General features: G+C 32.9%; 1 protein-coding gene across 1 annotated transcript; it reads right to left on the reverse strand.

Moving 5' to 3' along the window:
- Positions 1–7,884: 7,884 nt before the first annotated feature.
- On the reverse strand, positions 7,885–16,497 carry LOC134699325 (uncharacterized). The gene is made up of 6 exons (XM_063560937.1): positions 16,370–16,497; positions 12,882–12,949; positions 11,900–12,072; positions 11,529–11,617; positions 9,135–9,715; positions 7,885–8,588 (listed from the first exon to the last, which is right to left on the reverse strand). The coding sequence occupies exons 1-6, from the start codon at positions 16,495–16,497 to the stop codon at positions 7,885–7,887; spliced, it is 1,743 nt and encodes a 580-aa protein (XP_063417007.1).
- Positions 16,498–17,366: the final 869 nt, after the last annotated feature.

Raw genomic sequence — 17,366 nt, forward strand, 5'->3', positions numbered from 1 at the left:
GATTTTCTGCCAATAATGTTTTTTTTTCTTCTATTTTTATATAGAAAATTTAAATTAAAAAAAAACGTATTATAACGCAAGATCATGTTAAACCATACAGTAAGCACATATGTAAACAAAAACCATAAGACACAAAATATGTAGTCCAAGCACAAGCGACTCGACTAAACTGACAACTCACTCACATATATGAAATGTACCAATAATACAGAAATCAAACCACAAAAGAAATAAACTGATAACGACTCAGCACAAAAAGCATACCCATTGGATCCACACGTACACGTATAAGAAAGTCACAACAAAATGCGCGAAAGCCTCAAACCATAAGTACCGATCCAGGTCGTTACAAACAACGAACTTCAGACATAACAAAATATCCAATTGAATAAGAAACCCAATTAATAAATAGTTTTTAAATTATACCAGAGGAAAACACCTTCATAGCCAAACATGCAATTACATGATGATTCTAGCTACTTTTATTTAGTGGCTTTTGTATGAATTTTTCTCAGATGATTAAAAAATAAGATTTCAAAAATGATGAATTCAGAGGCAAATCAAAAACGGAAAGTTCCTGATCAAATGGCAAAATATAATCACTAAAACACAAAAATTAATCATATTCCTGACTTGGTACATACATTTTCTTATGTAGAAAAGGTGGATTAAACCTGGTTTTAAAGCTAGCTAAATCTATCACTCTGAAAGGAGGAAATGAACAACTAAGCATACCTAGTTCCAATATAAATGTAGATCGATCAAGACGAAGAACTGTAAATTAAGAAATTATTGCGAGGTTTTGAGGTATAATATAAATGCGTCATGATGAGAATTGCAATGATAGAAACTGGCATTGTAAAATCGATACACACATTAATGCACGTTTATTGAATTCGTTATGATAGTCATTATGTTGTTGTCCATGTTTTTATAAATCGCAATAATGAATACACGGAATAATTTCTGAGTGTACAGTAATTTGCAATATTTGAAACGACTGATTGGACACTTTTTTTTATTTTCTATGCTCATAAATGCCTGCACATTTAGGACGTTCAGAACTGATAAAACTACAAATAAACGGTTTTTAACATATCTATTATATCAAATAAGTTTAAGAAAATGTGATATGTGACACCTATTTTCAGAGTCAAATCGACGTTGATATACCCAATTATAGGTCACCATACGTTATTGTAAAAGGGGTTTTATATATGTCATTTGTAGAAGAACTTACATAATTAAACATATGTCTATGTTTAGTGTTTTTGTATTGTAAGTTGTCTGTCATATACATAAACTTCTACATGTCGAAATACTAGTTGTATGTGTTAATATATGGTTTTGAGCTGTGATCTCTCGAAAACAAACTGACAATGCCATGGCTAAAAAAGAAAAAGACATACAGAAAAATGATAGTACACAAGTTGCAACATTGCAAAGTAAAGACTAAGCCACACGAACCTCACCCAAAACTGGGGGTGATATCAGGTTCTCCGGAAGGGTTAGCAGATCTTGCTCCACATGAGGAACCCGTAAAATGTAACTTTTGTTAGCGAAAATTGTAACAATTGATAATGTGTCTAATAAATAGTTAATTAAATGCAAAGATAAGGTTTTGCTATGATCCAAATACTTGAAAATGAATATTCACAGAGTGATTATCCTAAATTCAGTGCTGAATCTGTTTAAAAACGATCAACATTGTTAAAATGTTTCAATAGTTATATTACGATTATTTAGCTTTATTCGTTGTGCTAGATTTTCACAGATACTAGTGGATCGACAAGTCAAGAAAAAAAGGTGCGTATTTTACGACTTTAATGCATCGGCATAACTGCAGACTAACAATATTTTAATTGTAATGCTTAATCGTTTTTTTTTTGTGCCGGTCGTAACCATTTCGTTCGGTGTAGTTCTCTTTATCTATAATACTAAAATAACGAGGTCCAATTTGTCAGCCGCAATGGGGTACAAACGACAAATTAAAGAATTCAATATTATATATAGCCGATATAGGACAATGGTGTTGATTCAAGATTACACCACTCCAGACCCTTTTGTTTTGCACATAATTTATATTGCCAATAAATATATACACGGGTCGAATCCGATACCGATAGTTTATTCACCTGTTACCTATTACCATATCTGTACGTTTCTCATCTCACAGTTAGTTTTTCTCGTTTGAATTGTTTTACATTGTATTATTGGGGCCTTTTATAGCTGACTATGCGGTATAGGCTCTGCTCATTGTTGAAGGCCGGTGACCTATAGTTGTTAATGTTTGTGTCATTTTTGTCTTTTGTGGATAGTTGTCTCATTGGCAATCATACCACATCTTCTTTTTATATCTTATAATCGGCATGACTTAATTAGATGACAATTCCAATACTAAAATAAGTCTTACGAATAGTTATATACTTTAATTCAGTCACGGACCTGCTATATCACGGAAGTGTTCTAGTAAAATTGAAAATAATAGACACGTTGATTTGTTCATTCAATATGCAACTCGACAAACCTGTTTACATTGGTCTCAAACTTCAGATCCAGCGCTTTATGAAGAGTTCAACAACAAATTTATATTGTCAATCTATAATTGCGTCTATTTTCCAGAGAACTTGAGATCCCACCCAGCTTTTAGTGGAATTGTTGTTGCTTAGTCTTGAGTTATTTCTGTTGTGGCTTCTGTATTTTTATGTGTCTGTTTGTCTTTCAATTTTTAGGCATGGTGTTGTCAGTCTATTTCCAAACAGTCATTTGACCATACCTCTTGTTTCTTTCTTCCCTCTTTGTCTAAGTGTTGATCGTTTTTTACTCAGTTTTAAGAATATGCATTTCAAAGGAGTAGATACGCCCTTTCGTATTTTAAATTACATTGATATATTCAATATTTTATTAGCTAAAAGTAATAAAAAGTAATACAAATCAAATTGGAGCGGAAATGCCTTCATGGAATACACCTAGGTTTATGAGCCTGATAACGCAAAATATTTTTGAAAATTATATCATATATATATAGTCTGTTCTCACCAGAAAAACGCCTTTTGACTTGACTGCGTGTGTGTCCTACAAACACAAGCCTCGGAAACACGACAAAAATCTACGTTCCACCAAATCTGACAATGGACTCCAAAAAGAATGAAATAATTGTAAAGATAATTAATCATCCAGTTCATTTATTAGATTTTAGTTTGGTTCAACTTAATTTATGCGATATAATTGCTTCTCTGTTTGATTCAGAAAAAAACCCCGATAAAGCTAAATAATTAATTGATTATCTAATTACTACCATAATTTGATATTAATAAGTATTGTAATTTTCATTGTTATTAATAAATGTTATACCATCATTACAAACATAATCTTGAATTATATCCTAATTCTATCCTAGTTTTGGGAAGTTTTAACAAATTTTAAAGTGACGAGATTTAAATTTGTGCGTTTATCGATTTAGCTAAAAAAAATATATTTATGTATCCGTTTTTTTTTTCTAGTTAGTCATCGGTTTTATCATTTACTTCTATCATACAGTTATTTTATAAGAATTTACTTTTTGCAAAAGTATGAATTATTATAAATAATAAGGATGTTCTCATTTTGAACTTTTTCATCAGAGCTTCACTGGTTAGTCTTGTGTGAAACGCTCGCCTGTCAAATAAAACGGGTATCTTTTGTAAGCTATTATTCGTGTGTGTTCTCTGTCCTATATGTTCTCTAATTTATTTGTATTGTAGACCTATCATGTAATGTTGTCATTTAACGGATCTTTCTTACATTGTCATAAAAGCGGGAGGTTTGGCCTGCCACAAAACCAGGTTCAACTAACCATTTTCGTTTAATTAAAATGTCCTGTAACAAGTCAGAAAAATGTCATTGTAATGTTATAGTGCGTTTCTGTGTGTGTTACATTTTAATGTTTTGTTTCTGTTTCCATTTATATTTCATGCGTTTCACTCAATTTTAATTTGTAACCCGGATATGTTTTTTTTGTTCTCTAAATTAATTTATGAATTTCGAACAGCGGTTTACTACTGTTGCCTTTATTTATCTTAACAACATTTAAAAAAGTCAATCAATTTTGACAAGGTTGTCTAAAACATGGTTTTATCTGTCATTTGTTTTGAACTTAGCAATCAGAAGTATGCTTTACCTGTACGGGAAGCCTTTTCATTGCTTGTTTCGTGTAATCCGTGACGATTTGCTTCTGCACAAAAACCCGTCTTCATGTATTTTCTATTGGTGTAAAACTGATTAGTGGTGATTCTTACTACAGTGTTAGTTAAAAAAAATGTTATCCAAAATTAATCATTTACGAAAATGAAAAGCGCAGGGAGAATCAAAAGTTGGGTCCAGTATTTCACTTTTAGCTTCGAACCATGTAAAATGTGGATAGATACTGACAGAAATTTAAAATTAAATTAAGACAATTAATAAACAATGATGGCCACACATTACATACAGCTGTTTAAATAGTTTGTTTTTAGATGTAGTCATTAAAAACAACCAATGAGATTTACCCAACAACATCTGATATATCTATTTCTTAGCACATGCAACAGTCCTTGTTTGCTGAATTTATTTCTTGTTGTAGACAGTCTATGTTTAAGCTTACAATGATTAAGGTATTTACTTTTGGATTTCCTGACAACAAGATTTCTTAAGTCGTATATCAGAATGTATAGTTACGTTTGGCCACAATTGTTATACCATTTCTTTAACAGGTTTAAGATTTGACTTTACAACTACACAATGAGTTTTGATGGAAAAAAAATATATAAATGACAATTTTGATATCCATTGATATCGTAAAAGTAGTAATATTATTACTTTTTTGACTCATTTCAGCTAGCCCTTGTTTTTTTTAGCTAATGGGAAACACAACTTCCTAATTTTGACCATACATTTTACTTTGCACCACTGTTGGATTATCCGACTAGGCAAACTATAAAGATAATTCTGAAAATTCATAATTGAGCCTGCAGTTAGGGTGGTTCATTAAAAATGAAAAATATTGGCTTTGTCACTCCACTAAGATAGCATATTCATGATTATGATCCAGATATTCAAGCATTTTAATTTGTTCAATCGTACGCAGATATAAATTTTTCAGAACTGTTTGTGAATTTTGTCCAAAATAGCAATTGACGTAGTTGGTTTAACATATCGTAGTTGATCCGCCAATATCATGTCCTGTATAATACTTTAAAAGGACTTTCAAGACTAGAATATTTTAATGATACAGTTCAAGACTTCAAGAAAAAATGAAATAAACAAAAAGAAACTTTTAAGAATCCAAATATTTTTTTCTGACTTTTACAGTTCTTGTCCATTCGTTTTTTATGCGTTTTTTTATTTGATTTTGCCATGTGATTATGGACTTTCCGATTTGATTTTTCTCTAAGTTCAGTATTTTTGTGAATTTACTTTTTCCTTCATTAGGAATGTTCAAAGAAGATAATTTAAAACAATGATGTATAACAAACCGACCTTATTAAGAGAGATTCATTGTCATTTTGGTTTCGTGGATTAGACAACAGGCATAAATAAAGTATTAAGAAAATATTAAGCTATACAACCATAATGTATTATTTATGTTTTGGACTCTATAAATAAAACAGAGAATGTAAATTGGAAATGCGTCAAAGAGACATCAATCCTACCAAAGAGTAAAACACAGTCGAAGGGCCACTAATTGGTCTGTACATCTTTAAATATTTGTTACAAATAAAGATAAAAATGAAAGATCTGTCAAACTAACAACTAGTAAAGAGTCAATTGGAGACGTTATCAAAAAGCCATATACTCATTATAAATAACTGTTTAGACGATCATACTACTATTTTGTAACATGTGTATGCGTCTAAATTTGACAATTATCATGGATTTTTAGGCATTACGTTACTCTCAACCATTACGTCACTCTGATCCATTACGTCACTCTGATCCACTACCTCACTCTGATCCATTTCGTCAAACTCAGCCATTACGTCACTCTTAGTCATTAAGTTATTAAACTGTAAAATTAAGCCGGCTGGTCTTACATTGAGCTGCTTAGTTTCAAGGGTTGACTTCGATTTGGTTAACATATCTTCTGGTATAAGCATATCCTGTGCAGGCAGGGCGCTATGTGGTCTAGCATTTCTTTTCACACTATTATTTTCATAAGATCGTTCAGTGTCCTCTGGCGGTAACAAAGATCCTATTCCACCGCTCTTCTTATTGTGGGGACGATATCTTATAATATAACTCTGATAAAATACACAACAGCTTTGTAGTTTGACGTTTACTAGTTACTAAGAGAAGATAAGGAGACGTCGCCGTGTGACGTCGACCTTAGATACAATATGACTTCCGATACGTTGCCGGTCCCGCGGTCTTCTCGACATTCTCGGGGCCTCAAAAAAATTACTTAACGTAGAAAAGAAAATTGAAATACAATAAATGAATTACATTGAATTAAGATTAAAGTCTCTCAAAATAAAAAATCACAGTTCTTTGAATTTTACAGATGAACTAATGTAGTTCATAAAATAATCGCATAACTTTAATAGTTCATTATCATGGCGCAACGCATATCTAAACAAATATGCTCGATCACTTTACTTCGAAAGTCCATAAAATGTTTTAATGATCTATTTAATCGTTGTCGTGTTTCCATGGTAACTTTGCATAATCTTTGTCGTCGCGAAATTCTATATAGCTCTCTTTTCCGTGTACTCCTGGAGATGCTATTCCTGTAGCTTCAATCTTCCTAAACGCTTCTAAGTCGTGTTCCTCTGATTTATGTGAAATAAGAACATTGAAAATGCTTGACGCTGTTGATAAGTGTGGTTTTTCTAACGGTCCAGAAAGTAAGTACCCTAATTTCGATTTGACTGCGGTGGGTCCGTTTCCGCGTACAACTTTATCTTCAATTATTTCCCAATAAAAATCGGCTCCAATTAATAACGAAATTTCAAAGGTATCTTGTTGCGTAACAGGATGTGCGAGCTTTAGTCCTTTCAAATAGTTATTGTTCCTGTCAATGTAACGAATGTGGTTCTGTATCGGAGTAGCTATCATAGGAACAATTAATGCATGTATAGGTATTTTATGTCCAGTTTCAGTTTCAACATAAACTGTGGCTTTATCGAGTCGCCTAGCATTAGTGTTGGTTTCTCCAAATGATGAAAGTTGAATCTTTTCGGCTCCTTCTCTCTGCAGGTTTAATTTTTGCGCAAGACTCTCCGTTACAAAAGACCTCTGAGCGCCTTCATCAAACAAAATATTCGTATCTGTGCAATGATGATCTGACCAAACGGGGGCCACGGCAGTTTTCAACAATACTTTTGAGTGAGTTTGTGCTGACGAGTGTAATATTGTTGAGTCTTCTTGTATCTCGGTATCCTTCACAAGATTTACTACAGTCGGTGTAGATGTCGTACTTTCGTTCGTACAACTGTGAGCGGAATCTTCCGTGTCAGTGAAATGGTTTTCACTTCTCTGGTCGGGGTACGCGGTGTGTTCAACTTCGTTACATAAACTAGTGTGGTGTCGTTTACCACAGTTACGACATGAGCCTTTCGATTTGCATTCTTTTATTTGATGTGTACCGAGGCAGTTGAAGCATAAATTGTTACGTTTAACAATAGCGATGCGTTCATCTAAATCGCGTACTTTCTGGCAGTTGGCAGGCGAATGAATATCTTTGCAGAAAATGCACGGCTTTTCTGTTAAATGCTGATTAACATTTCTAGTACTTGCGTTGTGTTTTCTTTGTGAGTTAGCACCGGCGAAAAGAGTAGAATACGAAATACCACTTTCTGTCTGTGTAACTTGTCCGGCTTCCATGATTTGTATCTCTTTATTTATACTTCTTCGAAGATCTCGTAATAGTCAACTTGTCGTACCATGCTCCCGCGCGAGATGCTTTCTGATTTCTCCGGGCAGTTTGTTGATTATAATCGGAACTAATAAATTACCGTATGAGTCCTGTGTCTGTCCTAGCGATTCAAGTCCTCTAACTAAACTCTCCATTTTGTCATAAAACATTCTCAGGCTTATGAGGTCATCTCGGGGTGGCGTAATATCAAGCAGTGCTTGTAGGTGTGCTTGTGTGATTTTATGAGTCTGTCCAAATCTCTCTATCAGAACATTAACGGCTTCGGCATAATTAGCGTTAGTTAGAGAAAATCCGGCAATTGTCTGAGCGGCTTCGTTTTCTAATTGGGCGTTCAAATAATTAAACTTTTGAACATCTGTCAATGTTGGGTTGTAATGAACTGCTGATTCGTACGAATCCCAAAAGCTTGGCCATTCTAATATATTGCCATTAAATGTAGGTAACGTTAATTTTGGCAAACGGTGATTGCTGGATATAGCTGACGAGACAGCATAGCTTGACGTGGGAATTGATGTGGCAATTTGGCTTGTCTCTGTTAAAATTCGAGCGGCATCATTTGACTGTGGCAATGACGGGGCGACATAACTTGTCTGTACAATTTCGGGTGAACTAGTAGGAATGAATGGTGGACTGTCTACATTTAAAACTTGATAAGACGAATGTGATGGTTGATTGGAAAAAGGTTGTAATGTCTTATCTATGAATATCTTAAAATGTCTCAGTTTAGTAACAAAATTTGTAGTATACTCATCTGTGTCTACGATTTCTGTCTCTATATCCTCTGTTTCCTATGCGTTCTCAATTTGTTCATTCAGTGTGTCGAGTAACTTCTTCTTCTGTTGTAGATTTTCGTATGTGGCTAACAGCTCCTCTCTGTCGAATTCAGAACTTTCTTTTGCGTCGGCAAATTTTCGTAAAAGTCTGGTAACGGCACTACGATTGCCCGTTCTTCTTGATTTCAGCTTTGGTAGCTCCATTAGTCACGGCACCATAAATGTGGGGACGATATCTTATAATATAACTCTGATAAAATACACAACAGCTTTGTAGTTTGACGTTTACTAGTTACTAAGAGAAGATAAGGAGACGTCGCCGTGTGACGTCGACCTTAGATACAATATGACTTCCGATACGTGCCGGTCCCGCGGTCTTCTCGACACTTATACAGTTCGTCAGTTTTATCATTAGTTGACCATACAAAATCGATTCTAAAATTTCTGTCTGTATCACAGGTTGTAGGTACATGTAAATAATGTTGTTGCTGGTATATGTGATTTGTCCTTAACGTCATTAATGTCTGGATATCCTTTGTTGTTTTGTTGTTCGATACCGTATGCGGAACTTTTGTCCTGGGTCTCTTTATTGACACTACTGGTATTTTCAATCGCCGATCTACCGTTTAGATGTGGTGACGTTTGTTTTTCATCCATGTCAATCTTAAAAGAACTGTGTTCTGAACTGTTCTTATCTTTTAATTTCTTCCCACGTTTCTTAAGTTTCTCCTTTTTCGTATCTGATTTTTGTTTCTTGTGTTTCTTTCGTTTTTTCTTATCATGATCTGTTAGGAAGATTTGATTATCTCCCTGTTTTGACTCATTTTCTAAACTAGGCTTCTTTTTTTCATATTGTTGATGTTCTTCAAGCAAGGCACCTTCTTGCGTAAGTTTGGCTTGATCAATTTTATTGTTAGACACATTGAATTGTGTACGGTTTTCTAAGCATTCTTGATCATTGACTGCTGGTGAATGAAGCCATATTGATGGTGGCGGTTGTTCTGTCGCCTGTATTGTTTGTTCATTGCGTAATTGGTTTTTGCTTTTATATCTACAAAAACGCCAAAAAAAGAAAGAAATCAATCTGTGATAGGTCGTACTATTATTTCACATTTAACATATTGGTGTAAGGTAGAGCTTGTGTTCAAGCTACAGTATTTGTCTTCGCTAATAGAGAAAAAAAGAAACGTTAAGACCTTTTATTGATAAAACATTCAAAATGCAGTATACTCCATCCGAATCCTATGATGCAGACGTTTTATTAAAAATGATTCTTGTGTTTTAAAAATGATGCAATTTGTTATGAGTAATCCTGGTTTTTTTTTTTGTGGATGACAGATTTTCGAAAACATATATTGTTTTTTATAACACAGAACATTTGTAACATCCCTTCGTAAATTTTACGGACGCCATCACGAGTTGGTTGACCGTTATGGAATAACCGTTTCACAAATGAAATCGGATATGTTCCTTACGTCGTAACTACAATCCCCTTCCCTTTCATGAATTTGACCTACCGAATTAGACTATTTACCGGATTTGTAATCACATAAGCAACACGACGGGTGCCGCATGTGGAGCAGGATCTGCTTACCCTTCCGGAGCACCTGAGATCATCCCTAGTTTTTGGTGGGGTTCGTGTTGTTTATTCTTTAGTTTTCTATGTTGTGTCATGTGTACTATTGTTTTTCTGTTTGTCTTTTTCATTTTTAGCCATGGCGTTGTCAGTTTGTTTTAGATTTACGAGTTTGACTGTCCCTTTGGTGTCTTTCGTCCCTCTTTTGTAAAACATTAAATGAACTGCAATTAAATTGAAAAACAATTTGTTTAGGCCATTGCATATTATGTTGTTTAAATCTCGCAAACAAATTCAAACCGGACAACAGTCATTATGAATCGCATTAAATAACCCATGTAGTCAAGATGCATCGAAAGGCGAGCTTTCAAGAAAATCCTAACCAATTCATTATCGTATGCATATCATTTTTTCAATTGTAATTTTTAACACAGTCAGATCTTGCACATTGACTTGTAGTATTTGCGCATAGGCTACGATATACGTCGATTACATGAGAGGTATATTTTAACCGCCATATTATGTTAATCTCAGAGTCTGTGCTTAGTGTAGATACATCTAGAATTTTGTATAATCAGTTAATTTGTCTAAAAATAAACATGATGAACCCGTTATCTAGTTCATTGACAATTTATCGCTTTTTGCAACCACTGTATTAACAAATTTAATCAACATGTGGTTGCTGTTGATCTCAGAGTGTGATTGGTTGAATTTAAGGGTGATAACCTTTGTCAACTCACTGGATGAATCAAATTATACTAGCAGCTGTTAATGAAATTGACAACTTTATGGAATGTGGAAGGCACTCGAACAGGGATTTTCGTTTATCAAAAATTGAAACTAAACTGTTTAATCATTAGAGAAACAGCTTCTTTCATACTTACTCGCCGAGGCTCGAACTTTAAAATTATCGAAAATTAACTATCTCGAATAAGAATCCATTTGATGATGTATAAATGTGAGAATCTATATTTTTATTTTGCAAATCGATTATTTACCTGTAGACATTATCATAATACACAAATTGTTTCAATACCTTTTTTCAAATTTAATTTCAATTGAAACAGACACGATCCGCAAATAATAAATATGAAAATAAAAAAAATACGGCTGCATACCATCTTTAAAAATCAACAAAACCATAACCACAATTATCATCAAGAGATTTGTGTCCTGAATGATTGTTCAATAAAGAAGGGTGTCCTCCCGAGGTTGTACGATATCTGACTCATCACGGGAGTGAATTGTAAAGATTCCTTTAAAATCTAAAACAGTGTTTTTTACTTACTTGTACGCAATACTAAGCAGTATACCTACAAGAAAAACAAAACCGACAACAGACGATATCATTGCTATTATTTCATCACTGCCAGCCTCCTGTAAAATAAGAGAGATTATGAAAAGAACTCGAAATAGCACAACAATCCTTAGCAGCGCTAACTGTACTTAATAGCATTGCATATAAAAAAAAACAACATTAAGGTACAACAGGGGTCTTTCAGATACGGACAAACATATCATTTAAGAATGTTTCTATCAACTATTGTTTTAAAAACTCAAACGGTCATGTTGATCTTTTTAACATTTTGAAGACGGAGCAGTAATTTTAAAGTCTTTCAGATAATTTGAATAGTTATATAGAAGTTAAGGTAAACATACCAAAACTGACTGGTTTACAGTTGTAATTATTGGTGATGTCGCTGTTATGTGACCACTTGTTATATTTATTGACAACGGAGCTGTGGTTTCATCAGGTCCTATGTATATAGTACTATCGGAAAAGGGTATTGATGTATCTGTTTTGGAGTACAGTGTTGTCGTGTGGTCGGTCACTAAAAATATAACATATTTGTAATTAGACATCAGGTTTAAAAATTAACAAATTACCCAATTCAAGTTTAGCAACACAAGAAACGTATTGAAATTTTATGGCTTAATTAACTGAATAAGAAGAAATGTTTTCTAGTTTTGCAATTTTTTCCTTCAAGGAAAAAGTAAAATAACAAAAACAGCGAACCCCGAGGTTTCGTGTTGCTTAGTCGTCATTTGTCTATGTAGCAGTTGTTATATTATTATCGTTTGCACTCAAGTGTTTCTTTTGTTACGTTTGTTTGCTCTTTTACATGTTATAATTGATGTGTTTCCCTCGGGTTTTAGTTTCTAATCCATATTTGGTTTCTCTCAATTAATTTATGAGTTTTTAACAGCGGTATACAAATATTGCCGTTATTGTGTACTATTATTTGTCTGTTTGTCTATTACTTGTTAGCTCTTTTGTATATAAAATGAGTGTAGGTTTTATTACTATATCGTTGATATCAACAATGAATTCTTCAGAACATCAAATCAAAACAACATATACAACACTATTTTGTCTGCAGAAATTTTTTAATTTCATAGCTGTATAATTAAGATAATCTATTTATTTTGTATGTAAAAAAGGAAAATTGTCTTTATGTCGTTATCAAATGGATACAGTTGTAATTTGCCTTTTTCAACAGACGTTCATTATCAAGGCTAGTTAACGGAAATATCGAATTAGATGACCAGTTTTCAAATCTGTCGCATTTTTGTAATCAGAAGTCTCGCTCTCATAAGAACTTTGTATATTAATATATTCTACAGGTAAATTATTACCTACCACATTTATCACATCTTAAACCAAAACAAAAAGACGGATCACAGACTGTTTCAATTTCTATATCGAAACTGAAATGTAAAGAATGAAACAGTACGAGAACATTGTAAAAAACGTATAATTAATAATATAATGAACTTCATTATGACATGAATGAGTACTTGATGTTCTTCTTTTATATTCTGAATTATGAATATTTGATAGTTCAGTTATTTTTGCTGAGGATATTTATAAGTTATCTACGACCATATAAGCAGAAATGGATATTTATACAACCTGGAGTATCCAAGTACAGGGTACCAAAAGGTGTTTTATCTACGGGTATTAATGTAGAGAACAAATCTATCTCCGATCTTAGTCCAATTCCGGCGACGTTTTGAGAAATTCGATCGACAACAAAGTGTAAAGAAAAAGCAACGTTTTTTTTTCAGTATTTAAAAAAAAATTCATTAAAATATATACATATTTTTAATAGGGTGTAAGGTACTGCATTTGGCAGAACCCAAGAGGTAGTCATACATAAAACGTTTAAAACCCGATAGGTCGAGTTTGACTCTAAATGTTGTGAGAGTAACGATGTGACGTCAACGTGTGTCATTTGGATAGGCCAGTAGTCCCGGACAATCATTTACTATAATACGTACAAATGATCGACAAAACAAGATGACATCGTGAGTGAATTAAATTTACTCTAGGTTTCAGACATCATGGATAAACTTTATAAATTGTTATTTTGATGAAGAGTTGTCTCATTGACACTCATACCACAATTTCCTATAGCTATAGAAAATTCAATATTTAAAAAACAACAACCAGGGAAAAAATGAAAGCGCACGAGAAGTTCCCTGGTGTAGTGGGATGCAACGTCAGGGTATGTGGGTCAGCACCATCAAGGGGTTTGGGTTTTGTAACGACGTACGTTATACAATCTAAATACTACAAATGTATTAAGCCGGAGATAAGTATTTTTCATTTGGCCACTGTGATTAATTCTTTTTTGTTTTAAACTGCCTCAGCTAAGAAAAGAGGAGCTTACTAAAAGACTGTTTTTTGGTTAATCAAATAAATAGAGCCAACAGTAGTAAAGCGCTATTAAAAATTCATAAATCAGAGAGAAGAAAAAACATCAGGGCTACAAACTAAAATCAAGAGAAGCACATCAACTATAAGTTGAAAGTATTGGAACAACGAAACACTAGACTGCCACATAAACAAACGCTACTATACATAGAAACTGACTATCTGATAAAAAAAAACCCGCCATATTCCTATATAAAAATGGTGGGTTGAAGCTGGTTAACTGGTTAACTAAGACCTCATGTTTGTATGACATGTTTGAAAAATACCGCTTTAATGAAAACACTACGTGACAGGAATACGTAGTACAAGCAAACGCAAACTCAGCATAAAAAAACTAAATTGAATACATGAATAAATAATTTAATAGAACATTACAATGCAAACTGCAGAATAATAATGGACATGCATTTACAAAAGCACACCAGAACACCAAACATGAATTGATCATCACAACAAAAGTGACCTTTAAATTATTACAGGTAATCGTATATTTCATCAAATTATATAGTGGTTATGGAACGAGATCTAAATATCCACAACTGTTTTCACAATGATAGTCCAATAAATAATTAGTGTCATGACGGTTTTGAAAGGAGATTTAATAAATGCTGTGACGATGTTATAGGTATTCGGATTAACACAATACTTAACCGTGTAAAATGAAAATTAACTAGACCATGTTCCAGAAGAATATGAATATTTCGACCGTACGCATACAGTCGGGACTGTACGCGTACGGTGTGTCATGTATATAGAAGTTGGTCAAGTTATTAGATACAAATGTATACTACATATCAACGTTACTTAAATCTCAAATTTATATAAAAAGTGCAATTGTAATTGCAACTTTATACTTCAACTGCTTAAAAAAGTCACACCAATTTAATCTGTTAATCTCCGGTATTAAGCATTTCAGTAATACATTATTTGATCATGCTCACTAAAATTGAAGTATCGGAAGCAAACATTATTTGGGAAGACAATGTTTTTTTTAGAATATTAAGGAAATTTATATAAAAAAAAAGGCAAATGCAAATGCAAAAGAAAATGCATGATTTTTTTTTAAGAAAGATGCAATACAGTCATACTCGGAAATAGGTTATGTTCGGTACTTAGCAGAAAGATGACCTAACATGTGCAAAAAAATCATTAGCTAGTTTTGACACAGACACACTGAATATGACAATTAATTTAAGATTGTGTTCATAAAGTTACCGGAGTGTTATATTCTATCTTTCCTCTTCATAACTCTATTGGAGCAGTTTTGGTTGAAGGAGCACAGTGCTGTATATGAGGGCCATATAGTGTGAGCATACTCAAGCATAACGCATCATATGATTTTAATGATTTTTAATATATAAACACCATGCGAAGGAGAAGAGGATATGTTACTGCTTCGAAATGCGAAATCCATAATTGGGAAATTAAAATCATCCCTTTTATCATGAATTTATTTAAAAGTCGTCCATCTGTCTTAAAATTTAGGAAATGATCAAGGTATGAAGCATTACTTCTTAAACTTATAGTATTCCTAATTTCATAATTCAAAATTCACTGGGATAAATGAGATGGTAGTATTGGCTTAAATAAGGGGGTTTCCATAATCATCAATACATCTGAAAGTAAAATTGCAGAATTTTGTGCAAATTGCGTTTTCCTTTAAAGGTTCTGCTTAATACAATGTACAAGTACGAACACAATACAGACAGAAGGGGGGCACAAAAAAATCAATCCTACAACATTTTACAAACTATGCACATACATTGTCGATTAAAAAGTCAGAGAGTATACTATGACATAAACAGACTGTCATTATAGAAGGGAGTTATTTTCAATTGAACTGAGTTATTTTTTTCCCTTTTGACACATCAACAATTTCGTTTTTAAATGATATTCATCTCAGTATTGGATTTTTAATTTTCGATTACACTTTTCGGGGGCGCTACAGATGAATCTTCTGAAGTAAAAATCATAAACCTGGTGTCTTCAGATATTGTTTTGTCATGATTACAGTTATAAACTAAATTGATTTCTTGGTTTTCATGTTTTAATTTTTAAAGAGTAAAATTTTGAACGGGCTTCTTATTACAGATTTGTTAAGAATAATCAATTCACAATGTTTTCTGTATGAAAGACAGCAGATAAGCAATAGAAACATAATCAAAAATAGTTGTTGAATATAAAGGATACGTAAAACCTCAATGGCGGTAATAGTTTATTTAATGATTTAACCAACCAACTTAATCAATTGATACAACTACTTGTAACTTCAAAAATGAGATCAACATCATGAATATAGATGATTGTGTATTTAAAGGCAAACCCTGAAAATATCCATATCTATTTATACATTAGCTGTACAAATGCATTTAACTGTAGATACATTTTAGAATGTAATTTTTTATATATACCTGTAAACTAGATGTCCGGTAAAATAGGATTTGGTATGAACGATTGTTGAGTTTCCATTTTCCCCTTGTGAGTTATCAGGTGGTAATCCACATGAAGTGAACTTCTTTGTCTTCAAAGTTTCGTCCATTTCAACCACAAGCACTATGAATGCATCAGTCTAAAATGATGATAACTACATGTAATACTATTATAATGTTATCATAACGATCTGTAATGTATAATAGCCTTACATTACAAATATATAAGTCAGATAATGTAAGTTAAATATATGCAGAATTTTTATTTAGATAAAAAGCAGACTCTTTATCATGTATATTGTTCCAATTTTTAAGACCACCGACGGAGTTCATATGACCGAACATTATTAAAGCAAGATGTGCGCTCGACATGTTATATTCATAAACAGGAATTTTCATCATATGAACATATTCATATGAAAATCATGCAAATAAAGCAGGACTGTAAACATATGAAAAACATCACGCAATCATTGCAGAGGATAATGCATGTAAGTGTTATACATAAGAATAGGAAATTTTCAAACACAACATTGTCACCCTTCTGCATCAAAGATTTTCTAAAACGTAGTTGATATTCCTGTCTTAACTTCATTTGATAAAACCCCACTGCACTTTATCATCTGACACGGTTAGATTTGAATTGCTGTGTTTTCAATGTTGTCCATCTGTATAACAATAATAAGCCACTTCTGTAAAACCATAATAAATCAGTTTTGACTATCAGGTCAACAGCAAGGACTTTTCATAAGTCATCAAGATTTAGATATTTAGTTGTAGAGATGAGCAAATCATGAGGTTATCTGTAATCAAAAGTGCAATCGAAGATATTTGTACAACTTAATCAATCAATAAACACAGTGTATCCAATAATTTTCAAGCACGAGTAATCATGTTCTTTAATTTGTCGAATTTGTACTCTGATGTATTGCAATACTCATGGTTATTTGTACAGTTTGGTCTATTTCACCTTTTTCAT

The sequence above is a fragment of the Mytilus trossulus genome, unplaced genomic scaffold (genome assembly GCF_036588685.1).
Source record: "Mytilus trossulus isolate FHL-02 unplaced genomic scaffold, PNRI_Mtr1.1.1.hap1 h1tg000050l__unscaffolded, whole genome shotgun sequence".
NCBI lineage: Eukaryota > Metazoa > Mollusca > Bivalvia > Mytilida > Mytilidae > Mytilus > Mytilus trossulus.

What these genes read in the sequence shown, in the direction of transcription:
- LOC134699325 (XM_063560937.1), bottom strand. Translation starts at nt 16,497, where the DNA reads ATGGACGAAACTTTGAAGACAAAGAAGTTCACTTCATGTGGATTACCA. An exon ending in TTTAAGATGTGATAAATGTG is followed by an intron (nt 12,073 to 12,881) that starts GTAGGTAATAAT and finishes TTATATTTTTAG; the next exon opens with TGACCGACCACACGACAACA. An exon ending in CTGCTTAGTATTGCGTACAA is followed by an intron (nt 9,716 to 11,528) that starts GTAAGTAAAAAA and finishes GCGTTTTTGTAG; the next exon opens with ATATAAAAGCAAAAACCAAT.